This window comes from Hermetia illucens, chromosome 1 (genome assembly GCF_905115235.1).
Source record: "Hermetia illucens chromosome 1, iHerIll2.2.curated.20191125, whole genome shotgun sequence".
NCBI classification, from domain to species: Eukaryota; Metazoa; Arthropoda; class Insecta; order Diptera; family Stratiomyidae; genus Hermetia; species Hermetia illucens.
The window spans coordinates 28,032,059-28,059,617 of record NC_051849.1 but is presented as its reverse complement, the minus strand read 5'-3'; the positions used below and the strand labels follow the sequence as shown (position 1 = coordinate 28,059,617).

General features: G+C 42.9%; 2 protein-coding genes across 2 annotated transcripts in view; one reads left to right on the top strand and one right to left on the bottom strand.

The window, feature by feature from the left end:
• Positions 1-27,559, bottom strand: part of LOC119646567 — a 116,633-nt gene that overhangs the window by 30,385 nt on the left and 58,689 nt on the right. The window lies entirely within an intron of this gene.
• Positions 8,997-27,444, top strand: LOC119646568 (probable cytochrome P450 308a1). Its single transcript, XM_038047051.1, has 8 exons — positions 8,997-9,245; positions 17,826-18,066; positions 18,128-18,220; positions 26,025-26,212; positions 26,306-26,534; positions 26,598-26,724; positions 26,778-26,922; positions 26,983-27,444. The coding sequence occupies exons 1-8, from the start codon at positions 9,070-9,072 to the stop codon at positions 27,281-27,283; spliced, it is 1,500 nt and encodes a 499-aa protein (XP_037902979.1). The 5' UTR covers positions 8,997-9,069; the 3' UTR covers positions 27,284-27,444.

The following is a 27,559-nucleotide window of genomic DNA, read 5'->3' as shown; positions in this document are numbered from 1 at the left end:
AGTGCGCTGTTGCCTGACTAAGCCTACAGAAATACTAGCTGACTTCCTGTCACTGCGCGAGCCTCGTCAAATAGAGGACTGCATCATCCTGTCCAACGCGGGAGGTGCCACAAGTGAGCCGAAATAGGTACCTGAAATAGAGAGATGTGTTTTGAGCTCTTCCGCGAGGAGCAACAAGAATGCCTGTTCAATTTCGTCGGTTAGCAGAAAAGTGCCAAGTGTCAATGCCTCCTTTACTAGTGTCTTAAAACCCAAAAAAGCGGCAATTCATCCAATTACAGTATATAATATTAATGTCCTGCAGCTATTAAAATCACTAAAGGACAAGGGCCTAAAGGTGACCCCTAAAACCACGTTTGGGGAGTCCTCAGGGTATGATGCCAAAATGTGTGCCCTCATTAAAAAACAAGGGTATAGTGTCACCACAAGAACACTCCATCCCTTAGAACTCAGTCGAAGTCAGGGAAACTGACGCTGAAAAAAATCATGACGGAACTCACTTCAGAGCACCTACTTCTGAAAGTTCGCTAGGTAGCAACTTTTGTGACCAAACAAGATAAGACCCTCGACAACCAGAATCCCTCGATTCCTATCAAATTTCAGTTTGGTTTTTTTATAGCCAATTTTGAGTCTTTCCAAGTGCTAAATGAAGTTTTCAAGGAGAAGTACATCCTCCATCAAAAGATTACCTTCGAAAAGATCAAACCAGTGGTGGAAGTGCTGATGGCGAATGGGGCTCTATATCTACTAGGAGACGTCTTCTTATGGGAGCCACCCAGTCCGTTCTGCTCTATGGCGTGGGGGTATGGGCTGATGTCCTTGATAAGGAGGTGCATCATAAACGCTTTGTCCAAGTTTAGAGGAGGGGAGCTTTGCGAGTGCTGTCTGCGTGTCACACTGTATCAGAACTCGCCATGATGATGAACGCGGGAGTGATCCCGTTGCCCTCCACAAGGGCGAAAACTTAAGACAGGAGATTGCCCGTGAAGAACGTCAACGCATCCTCAACTGCCGCAACTCTCTTGGCAGAAAAAGACAAGGGGCAGATGGACTGCGCGGCTTATCCATAATTTAGACGTATGGCTGAACCGAACGCTAGATGAAATTGATTACTTCCCTACCCAACTGCTAAGTGGGCATGGAGGTTTTCAGTCTTACCTGCACAAGATTGGGTCTCTTGCGAAAGGTGGGGTGATTTTCGTCAGTAGCTTTATGCAGATACAGGGGAGCTTTCTCCAAACAACATTGTCAGAGGGATGTTGAGAAGCTCTGGCAGGTGGAGTTATGTTGCGCATTATGTTCGGGCTCTTCTTATTGTGAAGAAGATTGAACTCGACCGACAGAGGAAAGGAATGGCATAGGTTTCCCTGAACTAACAACTTCCTTCCTCCCCTCCCTCCCGTTGCTGAAAGAGCGGGAGGGCTAGCCCGAAACAATGGGTCAAACGGTGCAAGGGTAGTTTTCTGCTGACAGGAAGGGGTTTAGTTGGTAGTCCGACGTCGAACTCCTTTTCTGATCCAATACCACACTTTTTTTATATCGAACCCATGTGACTTACATTGGAAATATATTGGGGTAGTTCTGAAAACTTTCTCAGCCTGTTGTTAGTCGAAAGAAGGAGGCATTGACATGACCAACCTTCATATTTTGTTAAGATAGATATGGTGTTATATGTTAAGGAAAGTAGGATGTTATGCTGCGGACATCAGATGTCCATTAAACTCTACCGCCAATAACTCAATCTCTTTACTATCGATTTATCTGGTTCGTAACTGAACACCCCTTGACTCTTTTGGTACAATTCAAAAAGCCAGCTGAACCTGCAAATAACTGTGCATCTATCCTTCTTGTCGTTCTGCATCTTTTGAGGAGCGGGTTGTTGACAAGGGCGAATTTTGAATCGACTTTATTCCCGCAGAATGGTAACAGGCGTCCGGTTTGCATGGATCCGTTTTCACATGCCAGATGGCCGAGGAGGTTCAGACAGACAACATTTAGTCTGTAGTTTTCTTCTGTCGTGTTTTTCTCTCTAATTTTTTGGAAAATATAAGCAATAATGTAGTTGACAGACCAGCTATTGTCGGGTTTTCAATTCCTTCTATTTTGGGAACTTGCTGTTCTCTCCTTTTTGACGGACTGCGTTGTTGGCACTAAGTGAAAACTAGTGCAGTCTTTACTAAAGTGAAGATCATGCCATCGGTGGCGAAATACGAAACCTGTGCCTCGGCGGATTGCTCAACATCGCGGAAGGTTTCGAAGTCTATAAACACCTTACCATTTGGAAAGAACTTATTCACAAATTCTATATTCATGTCTTAGATAAAATTAGGGTAGCAGTGAACTGCTTCAAGCTACCCTACCACGTCAAGGTGGCGCTTAAGGGGAGTGATGGCATATATTATTCTCTGCATCGAACCCTAAGGGAGAGAGTCTAAGTAATCTTTCATTGTTCTTGACAATTGTTAAAAATTTCAATCAGGCAAAAGCCTCGCCTTTTCCTATTCATAAACAATTTTGACATCAGAGATCATGATCAAACTAACAGTGGTTTTGAAACCCAGGGGCATGACCTACTATTTAACTCCTTTTTTCAGCTCCCGGATTCCACTCTCCTGCAATTCCGAGAGAGAATCCATACACCCTTCGCAACCATATCTGTCTGTGTGATTATCTCAAGTATTTATCTGAATGTCAGACATTATTTAGATTCAATAACCTCCAAGTAGATTGCAAGGATTTAATTTATTTATGAATAAAAAAATATGTGTAGATTCGGATTTGGAACAAGATGACATTGCAGAAAGTGTTGTAAATTGCAGAGAAATAAAAATTAAGAATTTCTCAGAGTCATGATGACAAACAAAAATTGTTTGATACAATTACCAAAGACTAATCGGTCACTTTACAGCGCTCACATGGTCTACACGCTAACGTGCGGACGATAAGGTCACTCCGTAATATTTTCACATTGATAAGCTACATCTGACAATCATGTAAAGATTGTCTTGAGCTGACCCAATGACTTGAACCCGAACAAATTGACTGTTATCAAATTTGTATTTTGAATCATTTGCTCATATTTTTTAAGGTTTTGTGTAAAACAGTTGCTTATTAAAATCGGTTTAGTGCCTTTTAATTTTTCGACAAAAAAAAGGGATCATTTTCAGAAACTAACCCCACTGTGACATTTTGACTTGGAAATACATCCAATGTCGATATCTGCTCAAATAACGTTAAAAATATTTTGGAACTCTACTGGGGATCCCTCTTAAGTTTTTTCTTTTGGATGCAGACGGAAATCTTAAAAAAAAACTGCTGCACCAGGTTTCGACATTGCCTGGGATACTGGAGCTTCTGTCCTATTGCCGTTATTGTTGGGCTCTACCCTCAGCATCTGCACGAGGTTATGGATGCTTAGATGGAAAGGCATGCACCTTATTCGCTAGAAGACCCACTGCCTCACCCGATACAACCTTATAACAGTTACACACCCTCAGTGGGCTTAGCCGGTGTGCTGAACTCATTCTTCTTTAGTTCACCGTTTTGTCCAGTGCTCACACCCAGGCAGTAGCCGGGTATAGCAGGACAGATTTCATCACCTCAGCGGTAAGTAGTCTGCAAGTATATTTTGGCCCTCCAGTATTAGGAAGCATCCTTGTTAGAGATAAACTAGCCTTTGCTGCCTATTGTTGCGTATAGTCCAAGTATTCCTTCAAACTCAATTTGGCATTGATTGTTACCCCGTGGTCACCAACCTGGGTAGAATAGGTCCCAGGGCGAAACGTGGAGTAGTACCCACGATGGAGCATAAAACCTGGGAAATGCCTGCTGAACCAACACCAATAGCTCTACTATCAAACCCCATCTCCACCTCCACGTGGTGACCACTGGGAGCTCTTTCTTAACGAAAAGCTGCAGACGGAGAAGGATGAAGGGGGTTGGGCATCGACAACACCGCCCTCCGCGACACCTATAAGAGGGAAATGGATGCCGCAATGACCGCAATCAACCCAGGACCTGGAGATGAAGCATCAACAAATGATCTTCACAATCACCTGAAGAACGTTATCATGGATACGGCCACAAACATACTTGGCCCCAGCCACAAAAGGAGTCGGAACGGCTGGTTTGACGATGAATGTAAGCTAGCAACGGAACGGAAGAATGCCGCATACCGAGTAATGTTGCATTCTCAAAGAACGCGGGCACGGGAGAGACGGATCACGAACATCGTCGTGCGGAGAAGCTACTTCACAGACGGAAAAAGGAAGCCTGGCAGAACCAGCAAGTCTGTGAACTAGAAAAGTACAGGGAGCAACCGCAGCAGGTGCGGAAGTTTTGCCAACAAGTCAGCAGGATGAAGCTTTATACACCTCGATGCTCATCCTGCCGAGACAAAGAGGGAAATCTGATTTCCGACAGAATGGGCATATTAGAGCGATGGGTTGAGTACTTTGATGAGCTACTGAACAACCAGAACACTGGCGAGTTGGAGGTGCAGCCAACTGAAGACGACGGACAAATACTGCCACCATCAAGTTTAGGAAAACAGTCCCTGCAATTCATTGGCTAAAAATCATAAGTCGCCAGGAGCCGATGGAATTACAGCCGAATTGGTTAAATATGGAGGCGACCAGTTACACCAAGTGGTTCATCAACTTGTGCTCAAGGTATGGGACAGCGAATCAATGCCTGACGATTGGCAACGAGGCATTATCTGTCTCATACATAAAAAGGGAGATATCACACAGTGCAGCAATTATAGAGGTATCACGTTGCTGAGTACCATCTATAAGATATTCTCCACTATCTTACTAGGCCGGATAGCCCCATGCGCCCAGAACATCATTGGCCCATACCAAATAGGCTTCACTCCAGGCAAATCAGCAACAGATCAGATTTTCTGTCTGCGGCAAGCGATGGAAAAACTGTTGGAATATGGACAACAGTTGCACCATCTGTTCATCGACTTTAAAGCCGCCTATGATAGCATAGCCAAGGTAAAACTCTACACGGCCATGAGAGAATTCGGTATCCCGACGAAATTAATAAGACTGACTAGGCTGACCCTGATCAATGTGCGAGATCAGATAAAAGCAGCAGAATCACTCTCAAGACCATTCGACATCAACAACGGTCTACGACAACGGGATGCCCTATCATACGTCCTCTTTAACCTGGCCCTCGACAAAGTGATCTGTGATGCTGAGATAAATGCAAGAGGTACGATCCTCTCCGAGACGTACAAACTGCCTTCATGCAGATCGAGCAGGCAGTGATTTGCGCGAGATCTTGGGCTGCACATCAATGAAGGCAAGATAAAATATATGGTGGGAACGTCAGTACCGAAAATCAACCAACCAACAACATCACTAGTCAAACGGGAAAAATAAAGATAGGAGGTTACAACTTTGAGACCGTTGATAATTTCTCCTATCTAGGGTCGAATATCACAACCGATAACAACTACGATGATGAAATCCGCGCACGGTTGTTGTCAGCCAACAGAGCCTATTTCAGCTTACAAAGACTGTTCCGCTCGAAACGTCTCACCATAGGGTCAAAGCTCTTTCTGTACAAGACTATGATCTTATCAGTCCTCATGTATTCCTCGGAAACTTGGGTTTTTACCAAGAAGAAATTGCGAACTCTTGGGCGCGTTCGAGAGAAGAATCCTCCGAAGAATTTTTGGCCCCCTCCATGAAGATTGACCATTCCGTAGCCTACATAACGTATCCTACAATGAGCGATACCATGACCATCAGGTTGTGGATAAAATCCGGCTCAATAGGTTACGGTGGACGGGTCACTTAATCTGTATGGATGAGGATGATCCAACCCGGAAAGTCTATAAGGGCAATTTCTATGGAGGCAAAAGAAGACAAGGCAGACTTTGCACGCCAGACAGCTTTTAGGGATATCGAATTGGTGGACCTCGGCGCAAAACCGGGATGTCTGGAGTTCCTTATTAAGGCAGGCCTAGACCGGATATCGGTTGTTGCGCCATTGATGATGATGATGATGAATCTGTACATCTTTTTAATAGAATATTTGAAGTTATCCTGAAATGTAAAGGAGACTAGAAAGTCCCAGAAGAATACGTGACAGGATATACTGAAGGCTTCATTTTGTTTTCTAATTTAGAAATATGATAATATAGATTTTAAACCAAATATGTGAACTTGTTTCATTTTTTTCCAAAATACTAACAGGTCGAGATAAATGTTCAATGACTGAGTATTTTAAGGCGAGTGATAAAGTCCCATTGACTACACTACCGCCACTAGATCCTGGCCATTCTACCATCCTCATGGTCTACGAAAGTAAAAGCGGCACGGTAACATACTGTCTGATCGTTCCTCCCAACCTCCATACAAATTTCCACCTAGTTTCTAACAGCTCTACTATCCGCATGCTCCGTGAAAATAAAAGCGAGACAACAACATAGTGTTTCTTCCGTCTACTCAGCCTCCACACAATTTTCAACCCAAAATAATCCTGCCCGGCAACATAATCTCCATAATCTCAGCCAATCAGCAACAGGCAGCCATCACTGTAGCGATCGAACGCCTCCCACACTGCACGTGTCCAGTTCCTTGGGCGCACAGACAGTTGCGGATGAGTGTTGGGTACAGACGCACCAACCCCGACTCTGTGAGACCCGATCTCTTGTCGAAGACCGGATCACTTGAGAGTCTCGGGTTCTCCCCGTAAATCAGCTCCTTGGGGCTGGCAGAAAATTCCTCTCCGCGTGTTGTACGTAAGCCAAGTAGGACGAGAGGCAAGACTTGGGTCCAGGACGGATCGTCGCGTGCCACAATGGCTGCTTTCAGCGTCCGGTGGCTGGCATTTAAACCCTAGGAGTTTGCCTAACTCCGAGAAAAGGGTGAACTCAAATTGCATTCCCTGGTCAGTGATGACCACTGCAGGGACGCCAAAGCGAGGTATCCACTCTCGACAGAGGGCTTCGGCACAAGATTGCGCTGTAATGTCTTTCAGAGGTATTGCCTCAGGCCACCGCCTGTCGATGATTGTGAGACAATACCTATAACCGTGCGAAACGATGAAGAGGAAACAACGGATCATTTTTAAGGTTTTGTGTGAAACAAAACCTTATTAGAATCGATTCGATGTCTGTCTGTCCGTCTGTCTGTCTGTCTGTCTGTCTGTCTGTCTGTCTGTCCGTCTGTCTGTCTGTCTGTCTGTCTGTCTGTCTGTCTGTCACAGCCGATTTATTCGGAAACGGCTGGACCGATCGTCACGAAAATTGGTAGGAGTATGTGATCTGCCGTTCCCTTTACATGCAGCAACTGACGCCATTTTGTATTAAGTTTAAGGGGGGCTCCCCATACATGTGAAAGGAGGGTGCAAAATTTTTTTTCATAAAATGTTGCCATGTGGGGAATCGAATGAAAGGTCTCAATTAGTACTTTTCGAAACTGGTTCAATATTTGATGTTGGGTGAAACATAGGGGAGTGAGGGCTCAAAGTATGACCCCCAAAAAGTGTAACAGGTCTCGTTCTCAGAACCTATCCAGCCGAAAAATCTGAAAAAAATCTCAATAATGCATCTCTACGAAATCTAGGCCTCAAAATATATCCGGTTCCGATATCTGTACAAATAAAGTTAATAATAGTATATTTCCACATTTTAGAAATTTACCCGGCACCTCCCTTATGTTCGTCCGAGAAGTACAAAATTTGGCATGGGTATAATGAAGAATATAATGCACAATTTGGTCAAGTTTGAAGAAAATCCAACTATTATTAACAAAGTTATAGGGGGTAAAACTTTACAATTTTTTGTGAATTTCGTGCACTCTACAACCTGATGACTTCATCATCACATATCAATTCGTCAATACCACACGAAGTAAGTTCGTATGAATTGGGTGGAAAAGAATTATTTTGTTTTAGTTCTTTAATCATTTGAATATGAATATCAATTATTCCAACGAGACATGTGTATATGTAGATATATAGTATATGCGCGCTAATGAACTTTGCGGGTAGTGCCTCATTCAGATAGATATAAGAAGTAAATCGGAAATATGGGTACGATCAATTTATATACGTGCCAATATGTGTACAGTATTCACAAATAGGCAGTCTGTTTGTTTAGGGTGAGCGTAACATCTACGGCTGTAATATGTACGTATGTCTCGTAGTTTTGTAGCTGTATACGGATGGAAAAATGTGCGTTGAAATTTCTTAGATAAGATGAACACAAAACCTTTATACCCGAAGCGCGAGCTTCCGGTATTCCGACTTGTTTTATGTGACTACGGACGGATAGGAACCCGCTTGCCCATTCCCAAAAATCGCCTGCGTTTCCTAAGCCCTGAACCATACAAAGCTGTCATCCTTTATACCTGTTTGATTGATTGGTGTATGTTTACTCCCATCTATCTGACCGGCAGATAAGCATAGGGTATTTCGGTGCTCCAAACGAAGACAGCTCCACAACCCCGTAAGTTCACGCTAGAAGTACACACAGTAATATAAATCACGATATAGAACATACTGGAAAATTTGATAGTCGATGGTAAACGACCAAAAGGCAGGCCTAAATAACAATGGCTTGATACGCTGGATGGGGATTTAAAAGCCTCGAGATTGCTCCCAGATCAGGCATTCGAGAAAGCCAACCGATCACGACGAGCCGACCTCGCCCTTGAATGGGACAAATGCTGAAGAAAAGAAAGATACTGGAAAGTTTCATAGAAACCCTACTATTATTAGCAAGATTGTAATAAGTTAAAATTGTATATTTTGAGTAAATTTACTGCACCCGAAGAATTGTGTTATAGTAAATAATCTGCCTTTAATACCGCAAAACCCCTAATATTTGAAGTCTTGAGCTACTACTTTCCGACTTGTTTATTTAGGATTGCTATCTTTATCTCTACATAAAGAAAAGAATAGAGATAAGAAAGGGTAGCCGACGTCAAAAATATATATAGATACAAATTATTCATATTTTACTTAATCGTGGTTTACATTTCCGCAGTTGCAGTCTTGTTCTATTCGTTATTCTGATCAGACCGTATAAAGTGAATTTCAGTTAAAATGTTAGAACTGGTAGTTATTGCGCTGTCGCTATTGGTAGTTTACTTCTACTGGAGTGCTAATTATTGGGCAAGAAAGGGAGTGAAGGCACCCGCGCCACTGCCGATCGTGGGAAATATGTTGGATTATGTGCGAGCGCGGAAACACTATGGACAAGTTTACCAGGATATTTACAAGTAAGGCATCTTAAAATCCGAAATAAAAATTTATGTGTTGATAGATAGATTTCATGTTGTGCAAAGATTCATTGAGAATGCTAGACAGTCAGTTTTTCTGTTTTTTTTTAAACAAAATTAACTCAAAAAAACTGATAGTGCTACGTGAGTAACAGTCGGCTTATTGCTGGGGATGACCAGCCTACTCATCATCATTCGGAGTCAGAACATGGTTTGCTCTAAGATTCATAATCATAATTGAAATGACCCATTTTATAGAATTGAACTTTTATGAAGCGCTTCGATACGTCAAGGTTGCGCTTGTTGTGTCATCCATTGTTTTTTATTATAATGATAACAGAGGTCTGCAGAAAAAACGTTGAAAAGCTGTTTTGAAAATTTTAACTGATTTATGTGTTTTCATTCATTTTTAGATTCAGCACATCAAGAATCTAAAAATGAATTCCCTTTTTCCGTAACACGTCAGGTTTTTTTTTCAAAAATTTGGTATCTATTTTTCTCAATGGTATTAGTTGAAACAAATGTAAGAAGTGGATATAAAAAGATATGAAGCTATATTTATTACTTTAAGAATTTATTTTTGAATCAAAGGAGCTCGTGAATTTACTTGAAAACGTTGCTTCTTCACTATAAGGCTCCTTTTGGTACATCTTGTGATTATTGTCTGGGATGTCCCTCTGCAGCATCCAGCGCTAGTCTGCCATCATTGTTATGTTCAAATTTCCTTAATATCTTCTTTTCATTTTCTTGATATCTTGATGAAGACCATCTCCTTGCTTTTCACTGAAAAGCCCCAAAACCCCCCAAAAATTGTCCAGGTGAGATTGGAGAAAACGTGCTTTTAGCTTCATAAGATCACTTAAGGCTTGAAAAGACTTTAGCATTCTTCTGGCTATATTTTCACAATTAGGATCTTTATTGTTCATCATCATCAACGGCGTAACAACCGGTATCCGGTCTAGGCCTGCCTTAATAAGGAACTCCAGACATCCCGGTTTTGCGCCGAAGCCCACCAATTCGATATCCCTAAAAGCTGTCTGGTGTCCTGACCTACGCCATCGCTCCATCTTAGGCAGGGTCTGCCTCGTCTTCTTTTTCTACCATAGATATTGCTCTTATAGACTTTCCGGGTGGGATCATCCTCATCCATACGGACGAAGTGATCCGCCCACCGTAACCTATTCAGCCGGATTGTATCCACAACCGGACGGTCATGGTATCGCTCATAGATTTCGTCATTGTGTAGGCTACGGAATCGTCCATCCTCATGTAGGGGGCCAAAAATTCTTCGGAGGATTCTTCTCTCGAACGCGGCCAAGAGTTCGCAATTTTTCTTGGTAAGAACCCAAGCTTCCGAGGAATACATGAGGACTGGCAAGATCATTGTCTTGTACATTAAGAGCTTTGACCCTATGGTGAGACGTTTCGAGCGGAACAGTTTTTGTAAGCTGAAATAGGCTCTGTTGGCTGACAACAACCGTGCGCGGATTTCATCATCGTAGCAGTTATCGGTTGTAATTTTCGACCCTAGATAGGAGAAATTGTCAACGGTCTCAAAGTTGTATTCTCCTATCCTTATTCTTCTTCCTGTTTGCCCAGTGCAGTTTAATGTTGTTGGTTGGTTGGTTTTCGGTGCTGACGTTGCCACCATATATTTTGTCTTGTCTTCATCGATGTACAGCCCAAGATCTCGCGCCGCCTGCTCGATCTGGATAAAGGCAGTTTGTACGTCTCGGGTGGTTCTTCCCATGATGTCGATATCGTCAACATAGGCCAGTAGTTAGGTGGACTTGAAGAGGATCGTACCTCTTGCATTTACCTCAGTATCACGGATTACTTTCTCGAGGGCCAGGTTAAAGAGGACGCATGATAGGGCATCCCTTTGTCGTAGACCGTTGTTGATGTCGAATGGTCTTGAGAGTGATCCTGCTGCTTTTATCTGGCCTTGCATATTGGTCAGGGTCAGCCTAGTCAGTCTAATTAATTTCGTCCGAAACCGAATTCTCTCATGGCCGTGTACAGTTTTACCCTGGCTATGCTATCATAGGCGGCTTTAAAGTCGATGAACAGATGGTGCAACTTTTGTCCATATTCCAACAGTTTTTCCATCGCTTGCCGCAGAGAGAAAATCTGATCTGTTGCTGATTTGCCTGGAGTGAAGCCTATTTGGTATGGGCCAATGATGTTCTGGGCGTCTGGGGCTATCCGGCCTAGCAAGGTAGTGGAGAATATCTTATAGATGGTACTCAGCAACGTGATACCTCTATAATTGCTGCACTGTGTGATATCTTCCTTTTTGTTTATGAGACAGATAATGGCTCGTTGCCAATCGTCAGGCATTGATCCGCTGTCCCATACCTTGAGCACAAGTTGCTGAACCACTTGGTGTAACTGGTCGCCTCCATATTTAACCAATTCGGCTGTAATTCCATCGGCTACTGGCGACTTATGATTTTTTAGCCGATGAATTGCACGGACTGTTTCTCCTAAACTTGGCGTCCGTCGTCTTCAGTTGGCGGGAGCTCCAACTCGCCGATGTTCTGGTTGTTCAGTGGCTCATCAAAGTACTCAACCCATCGCTCTAATATGCCCATTCTGTCGGAAATCAGATTTCCCTCTTTGTCTCGGCAGGATGAGCATCGAGGTGTATAAGGCTTCATCCTGCTGACTTGTTTGTAAAACTTCCGCGCCTGGTGCGGCTTCTCCCCTGTACTTTTCTAGTTCACAGACTTGCTGGTTCTCCCAGGCTTCCTTTTTCCGTCTGTGAAGTCGCTTATCCGCTCGACGGAGTTCATGATAAGTCTCTGCGCGTGCCCGCGTTCTTTGAGAATGCAACATTACTCGGTATGCGGCATTCTTCCGTTCCGTTGCTAACTTACATTCATCGTCAAACCAGCCGTTCCGACTCCTTTTGCGGCTGGGGCCAAGTATGTTTGTGGCCGTATTTATGATAACGTTCTTCAGGTGATTGTGAAGATCATTTGTTGATGCTTCATCTCCAGGTCCTCTGTTGACTGCGGTCATTGCGGCATCCATTTCCCTGTTATAGGTGTCGCGGAGGGTTGTGTTGTGGATGGCTTCAGTGTTCACTCTCACCTAATTGTTAAATAGGATTCTAGGTGGTGTTGTTATTCGAGCTCGGAGCACCATGCCAACGAGATAGTGATCCGAGTCTATATTGGTCCCCCTATATGTTCTGACATTCATCAAGGCTGTGAGGTGGCGGCGTTCGATCAACACGTGGTCAATTTGGTTGAAAGTGGTCCCGTCTGGAGAGGCCCACGTATGTTTGTGGACCGCTTTCCGCGCAAACCAAGTACTTCCAACAACCATTTCGTGTGACCCTGCTAATTGAATAATGCGCAGTCCGTTATCATTTGTTTCTTCGTGTAAGCTATGGGAGCCAACGTATCGCCTGAATACGGGCTCCTTCCCTACTTGGCTGTTAAAATCCCCAAGTATGATTTTGATATCATATCTGGAACAGACTTCGAGGGTTCGTTCTACTGCCTCGTAGAAGGTATCCTTTTCCGACTCTGCAGTCTCCTCTGTAGGGGGTGAACGTTTATGAGGCTTATATTTCTAAACTTGCCTCGCAAGCGCAGAGTGCATAGCCGTTCGCTTATATTTTCAAAGCCGATAACAGCAAGTTTAATTTTTTGGCTGACTAAGAAACCTACTCCGAGCACATGGTTTACTGGATGACCGCTATGATATATGGTGTAGCGGCTCTTCTCCAGGAAACCGGTCCCTGTCCATCGCATCTCTTGTAACGCTGTTATATCAGCCCTATATTGGGACAGGGTATCGGCTAGCTGCTCATCAGCTTCATCTCTGTACAGGGAGCGCACGTTCCATGAGAAAATGCGCAAATCGTTAATCCGTTGTCGTTGCCGGGTCCGTCGGTTTAAAGTCCATCCTGTCCGAGGCTCCTTTCGTGGCTCCGTAACATCGGTTTTCCGTGTAGGATTGTCAGCCCTACCCAACCCCCAACCTGGAGGACCAGTTAGTACAGTTTGTTCCGTTTTTAGGCGTGGGAGACTCGCCTTCATCCTTCTCCGTCTGCAGCTTTTCGTTACGAAAGAGCTCCCAGCGGTCACCACATGGAGGTGAAGATAGGGTTTGGTAGTAGAGCTATTGGTGCTGGTTCAGCAGGCATTTCCCAGGTTTTATGCTCCATCGTGGGTACCAATCCACGTTTCATCCTGGGACCTATACTACTCTTTGACCACCCTTTATTGTTACCAAAAAATTTCTCCACGACATCCTTAATTGCGAATCATCCTTATTTCTGGATCTGGCGTGATGTTGGCAAACCCGTGATCCGCTAAAAACCTACGAATATCTGACCTAACAAATATACCTTCCTTCAATTTCGCCTCCGTAGTAGTATTTGAAACATTCTCCATCTTTTCACAAAGCATACTTAGCTTAATATGAAGTGTAGGAAAGATAACTTTCTCTGAAGGTACCAAGTTTCCTCGCAGAATCCAACCATAAGCATCCTCGGCTCCCAACTCTCAATCGATCAGTGATTTTTCCGGTTTCGACTAACCCATAGACATGAAAAACAAGATAATTTGTTGCCCAAGCAGCATTGACATACATATTTGCCGACAGTGATCTTCATATTTCAGTTTTTAAGAAATTATAGTACTTCCAAAGTCTCATAGGTCTCTTTGAAAAACACAGAATGTCCAACAGGAATGGAAACACAGAAACCATTGTTATGGAATAAAACTGCTTTTAATTTACGCTTCAATGAGTCGATAAGGAGAGTGGATTCATACTGGATTTTATGGAACCATCAAACCTTCAGTGTCGCTACAACAAACTAAATTTTCTTCTTGGGTTAAGTAAGGCCCAAAATTCTTTTCACGATGTCTGAACCAACAAAGGGACACTCCAGTAATAAATTGTTGCTTTTGAGTGGTTATCCAAGCAACTCAGCAGCATCTTTGGGAAGATCCAGATCCATCACCAAATCATTTGTCCCTTCTTGTTATTGTTGTTAATTTTTGTTTGTCTCCTGAGACTTACAGGCTAACAGTCGAAAATAGGGACCTGATATCCACGAAATGCACCAACAGGACTAATGGCAGGCACTTAGCCTATGTTGCCAAAGGTCATCAATCATGCATGGTTGAAAAACTTTTTATACCATCTACACTTAACCCGAAACCGAGGATAGTCCTTAGACGAAAAAATTATGTGCTCGTTGGTTTCCCTATCCGAATCTATGTTGCCAAACCTCTTGAGGAAAGCTTTATTGTATGTGAGATTGGTCTGAAGACGATTCAGTAATTTTTGTCGGAAGATGTAAGTGTACGTGTGGCTTCTAGTTTCTTTATAGGTAGAATTGCATGAGTGTTAGCGAAAAAATGGTCCTTTGACCCGTGATGGCAGAAAGTTATCCTTCCCATCTCTATAGCGGTTTTCCTGAATTGCTTCAAGAACATCCCCAGCGGAGGGTTCGACCAATTTGGTAGGACCAGACCTGAATGCCTTACGAATCTCAACATGTGCGAGTTCGTTTAGTGCGTACCCCGCATGAGCCGGGCACCATAGCATTTTCAGTGACTTAAAAAGGGCATGTAGGTGATGCCATGCCGCAGTTTCTTTAATTAAATTACAGGTATGAAGAATCCACATTCTGAAAGCCACATTGATAGTCTGTAGAACGGCAAAAAATTCAGCAGCCAAAACTGTACTCACTTTCAAGGAAAACCGTGAGACATGCGTCCTCTCAGGGTCAACTATTGCGCAGGCAGACCCATTCGTCATGAAAGCAGCGTCCCACGCAAGGATCAGAAAGCACTATTATTTAATGCCCTTGACAGCCCTACCACACGCGTTTTGAGCGTGTGAATCCTGCTTGATCCTATTGTTTCGATGCCTTCTTTGACCAAGATTTGTCGCAAAGCTGGAAACATTTCCGTCGAGTATATTATACTGGCTCGTTGTGTGTCCATCTTCTTCCTCTCTCGTTCGAACAAAGTTGTTAGGCAATTTCGTTCCTTCGTACCTTCGACAGGTGACAGAGCCTAAATGCTGCTCGACACACCAAACTTTTCCTGCCAAAACCGAACATGCGTACCGCAAAGTTTATCCTGTCGAAAAGCAGGAGGACTTGCAGATGTATTGTGGGCATTCTGACAGGCCATAATTCACTAGCTGGTCATATGTTCAGAATAGGAATTACTTAAGATGATACGTGTCCCTCCTGTAATGAGGAAGCGGAATCGACGGAGCATTTCCTATGTGAATGCCCCGCCTATGGGCGCATCAGGCATCAGATTTTTGGTGCCGATGTTCTCCAGTTGCGACGGGTAGCATCACATCCACTAACGGAAATCCTGCGATACGTTAACGAATCCGGAATATTCCGTTAGACGGTGGAGGCGAGTACAATGGGCCAACACGGCCTGAGTGCTCAGAAGCTGTAGCTTTTCCCCCACCACACACACACACACCTTCCATTTTCCTGATTAAGCTCCGGATTAGAGATGGCCGAAATCCATTTTTTTGTGGCTGAATCCACAATGTATGACTTTTCTTTTTCGAACCTTTCTTCGGTAAGTGGTATAGACAAAAGTATGTGCACCATGGATCGGTAAGCGGCCATTTTGTTCTGATGTGAGTAGTTAGACATCTTGACAAGAAAGAAGCATCGGCTGAATGCAGATAAAATTAGATTAAAAAAAAATAAATATTTAGATTAAGGATATTTTGGGATTATTCCGCTGAAGGAGGCAGCAAACGGCTGCCCTGTATTCAGAGAAATAAACGAAAATCATTGACAATAAGGAAAGTAGAATCTGTTTACTTGTTAGGACTTGAATTCTGTCAATGCATGATTTATTGAGATTAATATGGCCTTTTCGGGTGGGAGACCCCAAAAAAAACCGGTTGAAAAATTAACCACCCTACCAGCCTTGGGGGTTCTAGGAATAATAGAGTTTAATTGGTCTCTTACAGAGCACGTTAAAAGGTGATGGATTTAACATGAGTGAAGTTATGGTCATTCATTTTAATGAGCTGGGTTGTTACCTTGCTTCTTTTGAAGGAGATATCTGTGGAATTCAGCGACGAGCACATTCACGTTGTAAACATTTGGAAGTCGAAATACAATTATCTTCAGTGTCCAATATGAGAAAATCGTCCACATATTGGAACATTTCAATGCCAGCAGAGCATGGTGAGCATCCTTTGGGAATGCGATATGTCACTCATTGTCGCCAGATCAACCTTCTCATAGGCGTTCTCTACATCCAGCGCCACAGCCAATACCTGCTGACCCTTGCTTTACATTCATCAATTAATTTATTGATTTGAAACTTGATCATTGAATTAAGCAGTTTGTCAGCTACATTAATGAGAGCAATTGGGAGGTAGCTAGTCAAAAGTTTAGTGTCCTTAAATGTTTTGGGGATTGGTACCACCCTAATAATAGACCAGTCCTCAGGGTGACTTGGCTTGCACCAAATGAGGTTCAGAGCCTGCAACAAGTCAGAGAAAGTTTTCTGCGCCAACCAGCGTATATACTGGTAACTAATATTGTCAGACCCAGGGGCGGAGACACGCTTGTGATTAAGCAAGGCAATAGTTAGCTCTTCTTGTCTCTTCTTGAGAGAACAATTTTGGTCTATGTTAATGCGTCGTGATCGTCGTGCTCCTTAGATAGCAGGGGGCTTTGGTAGCGGTGTTTCTGTATCGTGGGGAAAAGGACTAATAGCTGAGGGGAGCTTTTTGGGACAAGAAGAATCACCGGAGACGTACAAACTGCCTTCATCCAGATCGAGCAGGGGGCAATTGGCGCGAGATCTTGGGCTGCACATCAATGAAGGAAGAATAAGGATAGGAGAATATAACTTTGAGACTGTTGACAATTTCTCCTATCTAGGGTCGAAAATCACAACCGATAACAACTACGATGATGAAATCCGCGCACGGTTGTTGTCAGCCAACAGAGCCTATTTCCGCTTACAAAGACTGTTCCGCTCGAAACGTCTCACAATAGGGTCAAAGCTCTTACTGTACAAGACAATGATCTTGCCAGTCCTCATGTATTCCTCGGTGACTTGGGTTCTTAGCAAGAAGAATTGCGAACTCTTGGCCGCGTTCGAGAGGAGAATCGTCCTAAGAATTTTTGGCCCCCTACATGAGGATGGACGATTCCGTAGCCTACACAATGACGAAATCTATGAGCGATACCATGACCGTCCGGTTGTTTATAAAATCTGGCTGAATAGGTTACGGTGGGCGGATCACTTAATCCGTATGGATGAGGATGATCCCACACGGAAAGTTTATAAGTGCAATATTTATGGTTGAAAAAGACGACGAGGCAGACCCTGCCTAAGATGGAGCGATGGCGTATCGAATTGGTGAACCTCGGCGAAAAACCGGGATGTCTGGAGTTCCTTATTAAGGGAGGCCTAGACCGGATACCGGTTGTTGCGCCGTTGATGATGATGAATGATAGCGTCATAAGAAGACTTAAATTTTTTTTTTATTCTATCCGTGAAAATATAACAAATAGTTTTTTCTTTATTATTTTCCTAAAATCTTTTCTTGCAGTTCATTTCCCAATGCTGCTTACGTTGGAATTTATCGACTATTCAACGAGCCCGCGATCCTAGTCCGTGATTCAGAAGTACTGAAAGATGTTTTCATCAAAGATTTTCAGTCCTTCAGAGATAATTATTTCCTCTTCGACAAAAAAATGGATCCATTGTTGGATATAAACCCATTTGTAGCTGTTGGAGACGATTGGAAAACTTTAAGATCACAAATGGGATCTTTGTTCACGTCTAGTAAAGTTAGTATCTATTTAGTTTTAATTCTTCATAAAAAAGTAAGATAAGGCGCTTTTATTCCAGATCAAAACTATGTTTCCTATCATTTACGATACTGGTCGCAAGTTAGAAAATTACATTGAGAAAGAAAGGAAAACCTCGCTGGAAGTTAAAAGTGTAAGTACTATATTACGTTATCACAAGTCTATGTCATGTTGATGTCAGTTATTGTCCACGCGTAATAACTCTTGCTAGGACTTCTTAAGGGTTTATATTCTGCTTCAATTGTTTCGTGCTATCTAGCTTCCATAGCCTACATAACGACAAAATCTATGAGCGATACCATGACCGTTTGGTTGTAGATCAAGTCCGGCTCAACAGGTTGTGGTTGGCAGGTCAGCTAATCTGTATGGATAAGGATGATCCAACCCGGAAAGTCTATAAGGGCAATATCTATGATAGAAAGAGAAGACGAAGCGGACCCTGCCTGATATGGGGCGGTAGTCCTAGATCAGCTAGGATATACCTATCTTTTAAAGATATCGAATTGGTGGACTTCGGCGCACAACCAGGGTGTCTGGAGTTCCTTACTAAGGCAGGCCTAGACCGGATACCGGTTGTTGCGCCGTTAATGATGATGATGATCTAGCTCGGAAAATGTATCCTAACTGGGGTGAACCTTCTATTTAAAAACAGCCTAAGTTAGAAGTTGAAAGGAGTCGTTATTTTGAAAAACGAACCGGTGGAGACTTTTTGAGAACGTTTCTCACGAGATGGACTTTATTTTTAGTATTTTTAGTATCTCGTGGCCGAGATATATCTCAACAACTGGTGCTGGATCCATTTGGGAGAAACTCAAAGATTTTTTGATCTACCTCGATGCCAATACCGGTGAAAGTGGAAGTCATAGGAGCTCTCAGACAACTATCAAATACAGAAGTGCACAAATAGAAAACGGAAAAATGCCATTAAAAAGCAAACGGCACCGAGGCGACATAAGTGACCATTTCTCAAAAGCCGAATCGCGGTAAACTTGGAAGGAGGAATATAGAGGGGCAAGCACGTCTTTCGGACCCTCTCCGGATGTTATAAGGCAGAGAGGAGGAAAAGACAACGCCGAACAAGATAGCTGCAATCGCGAAAACAGCAACACTGACAAGAGAGGCAAAGCCACAAAAGCCCAAAAAAGAAACCACGGAAGCATTGACTAAGGCTGGTGCAAAGGAAAGGATTATCATTTCCAAACAAGTCAGGAAACCAGAAGCTGGACGCTTCAGGTGGTACTGACATTTTATCTTGTGGGGAGTAGTAATTTGACCCGAAAGCAGCAACTTTAACCTACTATAACCGCTTTCGGATCCTCGCCGTTCCTCCCTTTGCAATACATGCCAAAACTAGTAATACTTCGGAAGGTGCTAATCACAACCTTTCATTTGATACCCCACATGACTGTATTTGGTGAAAAAAAATTTAGACCCTCTTTTGCACGTATAGGGATCCCCCTTTAATTTTTACGTTGAAAGATACAACTCACTGCGTGTGTGGGCGTTCATAGCTTTCACCTTTTCCCCAAATTTCGTTTAGCCGTTTATGAGCAAATGGGTGTGATAGATAGACAGACTGACTGGAAGACGGGTTTAATTTCATATTACAGGTGGGAGTTGTGGCAGCTAAGGCATATAATAGCGAAACGCTTCTGGCGAAAATGCTGTCGAATATAGGTTAATTAAGGCCGAGCCATCGATTCCTTGTTCCAAGGGTAGTCAGCTTGACCCTACTATATGCAGCCCCAGTGTGGATGGATGCACTGGAAAAGAAAGTAAACAGAAGAAAAGTGCGAGCTGTATATCGCTTAACTGCACCGACGAAGCGGCCTGCCTGGTATTCTGACGAGAGAAGGACAACACCTTTATAATCGAGGGTATCGTGCCGGAGAACCATCTGCCTGTCGGCGGCTATTCGTACGGAGTGAAAATATCGTCGAGTGACGGGATGGACCCGCAGAATTATATGGGATATTCGGAGATGGATCGAGTGACATCAGGGTGAAGAAGGCTTTGACCGAACACAAGTTTTGAGCGGCCACAAAGGTTATTGAGCATATCTCTATCGATTTAGGTCTTACTATTTGCTATATTGTCAAAAGTACTCGAACATTGTAGAGGACACAGAACACGTCCTGTTTCAATGTCTGATACTCGGTCCAAAGAGCGGCATTAGAAGCTACCACGGGGGCACATTTCACTCCGGAAAATCTGATGAGTCACATGCTGAAATTAGAGGGGGAAATAGACTGCAGTCGAAAAGGTTATCGAAGCTATCCATAGCAAGCTTAGACAGGGGAAAGTCAGCCGAAAGAAGAAACGAGTGAGGAGCACATACGTGAACACAGGTGGAATATAAATTCTCATTCAGCCTCGCGACGTAATACCATATAAGAGTCTTACGGAGAGAGTGGAAGAAGAGGTTTAGGTGGATAAGAGTCCCACATAACAGGCTGGCAGGAGTCAGCAGTAGCTTTCGAAGTCTGAGGAGCTAGGGAAACATTTTAAACCGGTTTGCAAGAGTTCGCGATCAAGGGACTCAGAATGCAGACTCCAAACTGCTGGCAGGTGGTAAAGTGAAAATAGTGTCTATCAGTCGCTGTTTCAGATGCGTTAAATTTGGACATATAGTGGCGGTATGCACCGGTGACTGCAATATGTGTCAAGGAGAAAGCTATCTATTCAAGAAGTGCAAGGCTTACCGTGGATGTACGCTTTCCTAGGAGAAAGAGGACGTGTCGTCAGTAGCAGTAGACGCAAAGTATTTTGAAGAATCTTGGACGCAATGAAAAAATAAATTTAGTAGAAGTCAATCTAAACCATTACTAGTTAGCGCAGGATCTACTCTGGGAGACAATCTTCAAACTGTTATTGCAACAATAACGGGATCTAAGCCAAAGATGTAATTATCAAAGCAATAATATGGGGGTGTGGAAATGAAGACATATAAGAAATCATACAGTCCCATAAAGTTTGTTTCGGAAGGGTTAAACAGCTGATAGTTACAAATACATTGGGTTTCGGATGGGAGAAGTCAAAATCTCGAGAACATAACCAGTGATTTCAATACGAACTACAAATACCCCGAGAATTTCGTGGAGCAAAACTTGGCGTTTGAGAACATATGAAATTCGTCCACTATTCTAGGGACATGCTCGAGCCCAATAGCAACAGTCTGACACCGGATTCTTTCTTCTTTTTCGGATTCGGTAAAAAGTGAGTAGGAACTTACCACAGAGCTCAGTACTAGGTCCTCTCTAAAGCAACGTGATGTCCAACAACTACACGCTCTTGTATTGACTCGTAAAATTGATCTCTATTGAAAAGTCAGCAACTGGAGACCTAGCAACCAAGATTGTTCATGACAGAATTCACCAAGTGATTATCTGAATTTTACTCGTACTCGTATTATGGCTTGTAATGAAAAGAGAAACGGAATGCGAATGCCCCCCCCCCCTCTTTTTCTGTCGAATGCGGCCAAGAGTTTGCAACTTTTCTTGCTAAGAACCCAAGTCTCCGAGAAATACATAAGGACTGGCAAGATCATAGTATTGCATAGTAAAGGATTTGACCCTATGGTAAGACGTTTCGAGCGGAACAGTTTTTATAAGCTAAAATAGGCTCTGTTGGCAACCAACATCGTAGCTGTTATCGGTTGCGATTTTCGACCCTAGATAGAAATTGTCAACGGTCTCAAAGTTGTATTCTCCTATTCTTATTCTTCTCGTTTAACCAGTGCGGTTTCATGTTGTTGTTTGGTGGGGTTTTGGTGTTGACGTTGCCGCCACATATTTTGTCTTGCCTACATTGATGTGCAACCCAAGATCTCGCGCCGCCTACTCGATCTGGATGAAGGCAGTTTGTACGTCTCGGGTGGTTCTTCCCATGATGTCGATATCGTCAGCATAGGCCAGTAGTTGGGTGGACTTAAAGAGGATCATACCTCTTACATTTACCTCAGCATCACGGATCACTTTCTCGAGGGTCAGGTTAAAGAGTATGAATGGTAGGGCATCCCCTCTTCTTAGACCGTTGTTGATGTCGAATGGTCAGGGTCAGCCTAGTCAGTCTTATTAACTTCGTCGAGATACCGGATCCTTTCATGAATATGTTCAGTTTTAACATGCCTATGCTATCATAGGCGGCCTTAAAGTCGGTGAAAAGATTGTGCAACTGATGTCCATATTCCAACAGTTTTTCTATCACTGATTAAGTCTGATCTGCTGCTGATTTGCCTGGAGTAAAGCCTCTTTGGTATGGGCCTAGTAAGATAGCGCAGAAGATTTTATAGATGGTACTCAGCAACGTGATACCTCTATAATTGCTGAACTGCGTGATATCCCCCTTTTTATGTATGAGACAGATAATGCCTCGTTGCCAATCGCTGTGTGATTTGCTGTCCCACACCTTGAGCACAAGTTGATGAACCACTTGGTGTAGTTAGTCGTCTCCATATTTAACCAATTCGGCTGTAATTCCATCGGCTTCCAGCGACTCATGATTTTTAAGTAGATGGATTGAATTCTATACTTGGTGGTGGCAGCATTTGTCCGTCATCTTAAGTTGACGGGACCTTCAATTCACCGATATTCTGGTTGTTGAGCAATCCATCAAAGTACTCAACCCATTGCTCTTGTGGCGCGGCAGGATTCGCGGCAAATTTATTTCGAATGTCGCGAATACCAGCGGACAGATGACGTCACCGGCGCTCCACTCAGTTCAGAACTCGCTATAAGAGTGAAGAACAGAGTAGGTGACGAGAAACGTCAGATGAAAAAAATAATAATAATAAGTAAAAAAAGACAGTTGGCAGTCATTGTGAAAAGGATGAGTTTTGTGCAGAAAGAAAATAGTTACGGACGGAAATCAGTATAATTTCTAATATCCCGGATTTATAATAGGAGTACTTTTTTGAAATTGTGTATTGAACTTTGTTAAATAAGAGAACTTTGTAAAATACAAAAAACCTGCCAGAAAACTATTTCAAACGTACCTGGTTCGTTAATACCTGGTTACCTGGAATTCCGGACGAATTGTCTAGAAATTATTAAGTTTTCATTAAAGTGAAGGGATAAACATCGGTTCAACTTGGAAAAGAATACAAGCTCCTGAATTGGTCACTCTTGTAGCGAGGTCTGAAGTGAGTGGAGCGCCGGTGACGTCATCTGTCCGCTGGTATTCGCGACATTCCTGCCGCGCCACACTCTAATATGCCCATTCTGTTGGAAATCAGATTTCCTTCTTTCTCTCGGCAGGATGAGCATTGATGTGTACAAGGCTTCATCCTGCTAACTTGTCGGTGAAACTTGCGCAACTGGTGTAGTTGCTCCCTGTAGTGCGAGTTCACAGACTTGTTGGTTCTCCCAGGCTTCGTGAAGTTCGTGATAAGCCTCTGCGCCGGTCGCGTCCTTTGAGATTGCAACATTACTCAGCATGCGGTATTCTTCCGTTCCGTTGCTAACTTACATTTATCATTGAACCAGCCGTTACGACTCTTTTTGCGGCTTGATGATGATGATGATAACGTTCTCCAGGTGATTGTAAAGATCATTTGTTGATGCTTCATTTCTGGGATCTCTGTTGACTGCGGTTATTGTGGTATCCATTTCCCTCTTATAGGTGTTACGAAGGGCTTCATTGTTAACCCTCATTTAATTGTCAGAGGGGATTCTGGGTGGTGTTGTTATTCGCGTTTGGAGCACCATGCCAACAAGATAGTGATTCGAGTCGATAACAGCAGGTTTCATTGTTTGGCTGACTAAAAAACCTACTCCGAGCACATGGTTTACTGGATGGCCACTATAATATATGGTGGGGGGGCTCTTCTGCAGGAAACCGACCCTTGTCCAACGCATCTCCTGCAACGCTGTTACATCAGCCCTATATAGGAGCAGGGTATCGGCTAGCTGGTAGGCAGCTACATCTTTGTACAGGGAGCGCACGTTCCATGAGAAAATGCGTAAATCCGTGTTGCGTTTTCGTTGAAGGGTTCGTCGTTGTTTTGTCAGTGCAGTCCGAGGTTCCCTCCGTGGTTCCGTAACAAGTTGTTTTGCGTGTAGGATTGTCAGCCCTACCCAACCCCCAACCTGAAGGACTAGTTGGTACAATTTGTTCCGTTTTTAGGCGCGAGAGATTCGCCTTCATTCTTCTCCGTCCGCAGCTTTTCGTTAAGAAAGAGCTCCCAGCAGTCATCACATGGAGGTGGAGATAGGGTTTGGTAGTAGGGCTGTTGGTGTTGGTTCACCCAAAGGTTTTCCAAATTTTATGCTGTATCGTGGGTACCAATCCACGTTTCGCCCTGGGACCTATTCTACCCTTTGACCACCGGAAATTATATTGATGTGTTTGATGAAATGGCTTTGTACGATAGGCTTTGGGCCATGAAAGATGCAGTTTGAAATACAGGAGGGCATGTCCTTTTAGAAGTCGTCGTTGCACTTCTGGTCAATGATGGACGCATAAAACTATTGGCAGACCCGTCCAAAGAAGAGGGACGGAAGAAGTAAGATGATGTAACACATTTTTATCTTACGTAGCGAGTGGTCACGACTAGTAAGATAACGTTTTTCACAGTCACGTACGGGTGGTATTTACGTGACCATGAAGACGGCAGCTGAGGGGTTGAATTTGAGAAGATCTTGTTCTCTTGGACTTTTTAACCTTTACTTTGAAACTGATAATAATCAGATTTTTCATGATCTCAATGCTCGATGATGTGAATGCCATTCTAAATGCTTCACGGGTAGATTTATTTACGCTTCACCTTTCTAGATGTTTATGTAACTTTCGCGGTTTCCCCAACCGTTTTGGGTTTCAAATCCATCCTAAAGCCATTTCAACGTACTGTAAAATAGGCACGTCATGTTTTGTATATGATCTGATGGGGACTGAATTGTCCCTCCTCCCCTCCTCCATATTTGGGGGCCTGGCTAGTTTTGAGAAATGTAAGCACGTGTCGACAATCTGGATAGCCATTTGCCAACCCCGAAACATCTCAATTCATCAACTGTCGAATGAGCTAAATTGCCTAAAGAAGGACTGGTGCTTCCTTCGCAACCAAAACGCGCGATTGATTATAGCCAGAGTGGTAGGATCAACATTGCTGTAGACACTATTCGGTAAGTTATAACTTACCGAGCGTAAAGAAAAATAGATTTGTCTTCCTTTCTGGGGAAATGCAGCCCTTTTACTTCAGCATCAGATAAAATGGCTTCGATTATAGCAAGCTTAACCCCAATCCATTTACTTGCTTGGAATATCCATCTGTAGAAAAGGAAAAACTGGATGGATTCATAGTAATGGGGAATTACTTGAAGCGAAAATAAGATAAGTATATGAACAACCATATTTCATTCTTCATATTAGGGAATAGATCGGATATAGCCACGGGAAAACGATCAGATTACTCCTACTATTTGTAGGATCCAAGAACGATTGGCGATGGTCAGAAGGCCATCCTTAGCCCGCAAATATTGAAGCTCCATCGAAGTGTAACGTCGACACATTCTTGCATAACTTTATGCTAGCCAAACTCGGGAATATGGGGGGGTCCTTTGAGCACTTGGATCCCTTACGGGTCATCACGAAATACACATACGTACCCTTACATATTGTCATTCTGTTCTGACTGACTGTTCAAGTCACTGAACTTACAAGCAAAACGTCACTAAGCATGTCAAGATCTATGTGGTGTGATCCGCATCATAATATGATATGGGAGTTGCCATATGCTAAATTTCAAAGTGGTCAATTCAATTTCTAGGTCGGAAAATAAGACCTACTCGTAGTGGCAAACATTGCTGATGTCTGCATTAACCCATGAAGATTCGTATATATGGACATCAAATAGGATGCAATACAGTCCATTTTCTCAACCTCTTAAAGCATTTTCATGGTCATCCTTCTAATTTGTTTCATGAATGTATCTAAATTTTCAGCTATGTGCCAAATACACAATAGAGATAATGGCATCAGCAAGTTTTGGCCTGGAAGCTGAGACCTTCACAAATCCTAATTCACATTTCACGAAACATTGCGAAACAGTTTTTACGTCACATGCTTGGAGTTACATTCATAACATGGGGGCGAATTTTTGGCTATCTGTATCGAAGATTTTCAATGTTCCGTGAGTAAATTATATTCCCATACTTCTACTACTACCTCCATCTATTAACGTTATACACTATATATTTTGGTTTCCATTACTCCTACCTTCCAGATTCGTACCTAAGAACATGCAGGAATGGCTACTATCCGTCATCAAAGATGCTATCGAGAATCGAAAATTAGAAACAGAAGCCAGAAATGATTTCTTGGAAATAATCCGTAACTCGAAGGACAGTTCTGGCAAACCCATTAGTATGAATACAGTTTATGGACACTGCACATCTTTACTTTTGGAAGGTTTTGAAACATCCAGTACAACAATGGCAAATTGTTTATATGAAGTAAGTCATCAATAAATAATAAGTTTTAATAAAGTAGCTCTCAATATGGTCCCTATTATTCAGCTAGCGGAGAATCTGGATGTCCAGAAAAAACTTCAAGCCGAAGTTGATGCAATATATGACAAATATGAAGATAAAATCACCTACGAGGCAGTTGCAGAGATGGCTTACTTGGATAAAGTTATGCATGGTACTAAAATCTTTTGTGAATATCTTCTGAGTTTTAATTTCAATTCATTCTAGAAACACTTCGAATGCATCCACCCATGCTAGCAACTATCAAAAAGTGCACCGAAACCACAACGTTCCCACCTCAATATCCTAGCTCAAAGCCAATTACTGTACCGGAAGGATCGATAATTGTGATTCCAATTCTAGCGATACACTAGTAAGATCTAAATCTACCGAGTACCATTCTTAGTACTAACAGTCTGAACTTCATTTTCAGTGATCCTGAAATCTACCCCCAACCCAACGCTTTCAATCCGGACAATTTCAGTGAGGAAGCGCAAGCAGCGCGCAATAAATGCTCGTTTTTGGCTTTCGGCGAAGGACCTAGGATTTGTGTAGGTCAGCGACTTGGGTTGACCCAAAGTAAAGCAGGAATTGCAGCTATACTCAGAAAGTTCAACGTTCGAATATCTCCAAAAACTCAAGTTCCTCTTCAGCTATTGCCAGACACGTTCTTGAGTAACGCTAGGGGTGGAATTTGGATTGATTTCGAGCCAAGAAATAATAAAGCGGCTTAATTGTCATACAGTAAATAAAAATTGAAAGTGATCTCTTTGAAGTGAGAATTATATGAAAAAGGATGTATGACATCCCTTTTTATTAAGAATGAATTGTAATCCTATCTCTACAGATTGTAAATACTCTGACGATCTCTTTCGTAATAAAGGTTTTGAGTAAATGTTTGTCTGTTCCACTCAATTTTACAGCGATCTAGGCCTTAACAAAGTGTACGATAATGGAAAGTTTTTCGGAAATCTTATTGTTATTAACAAAGTTACAAGAGGGCAAACTTA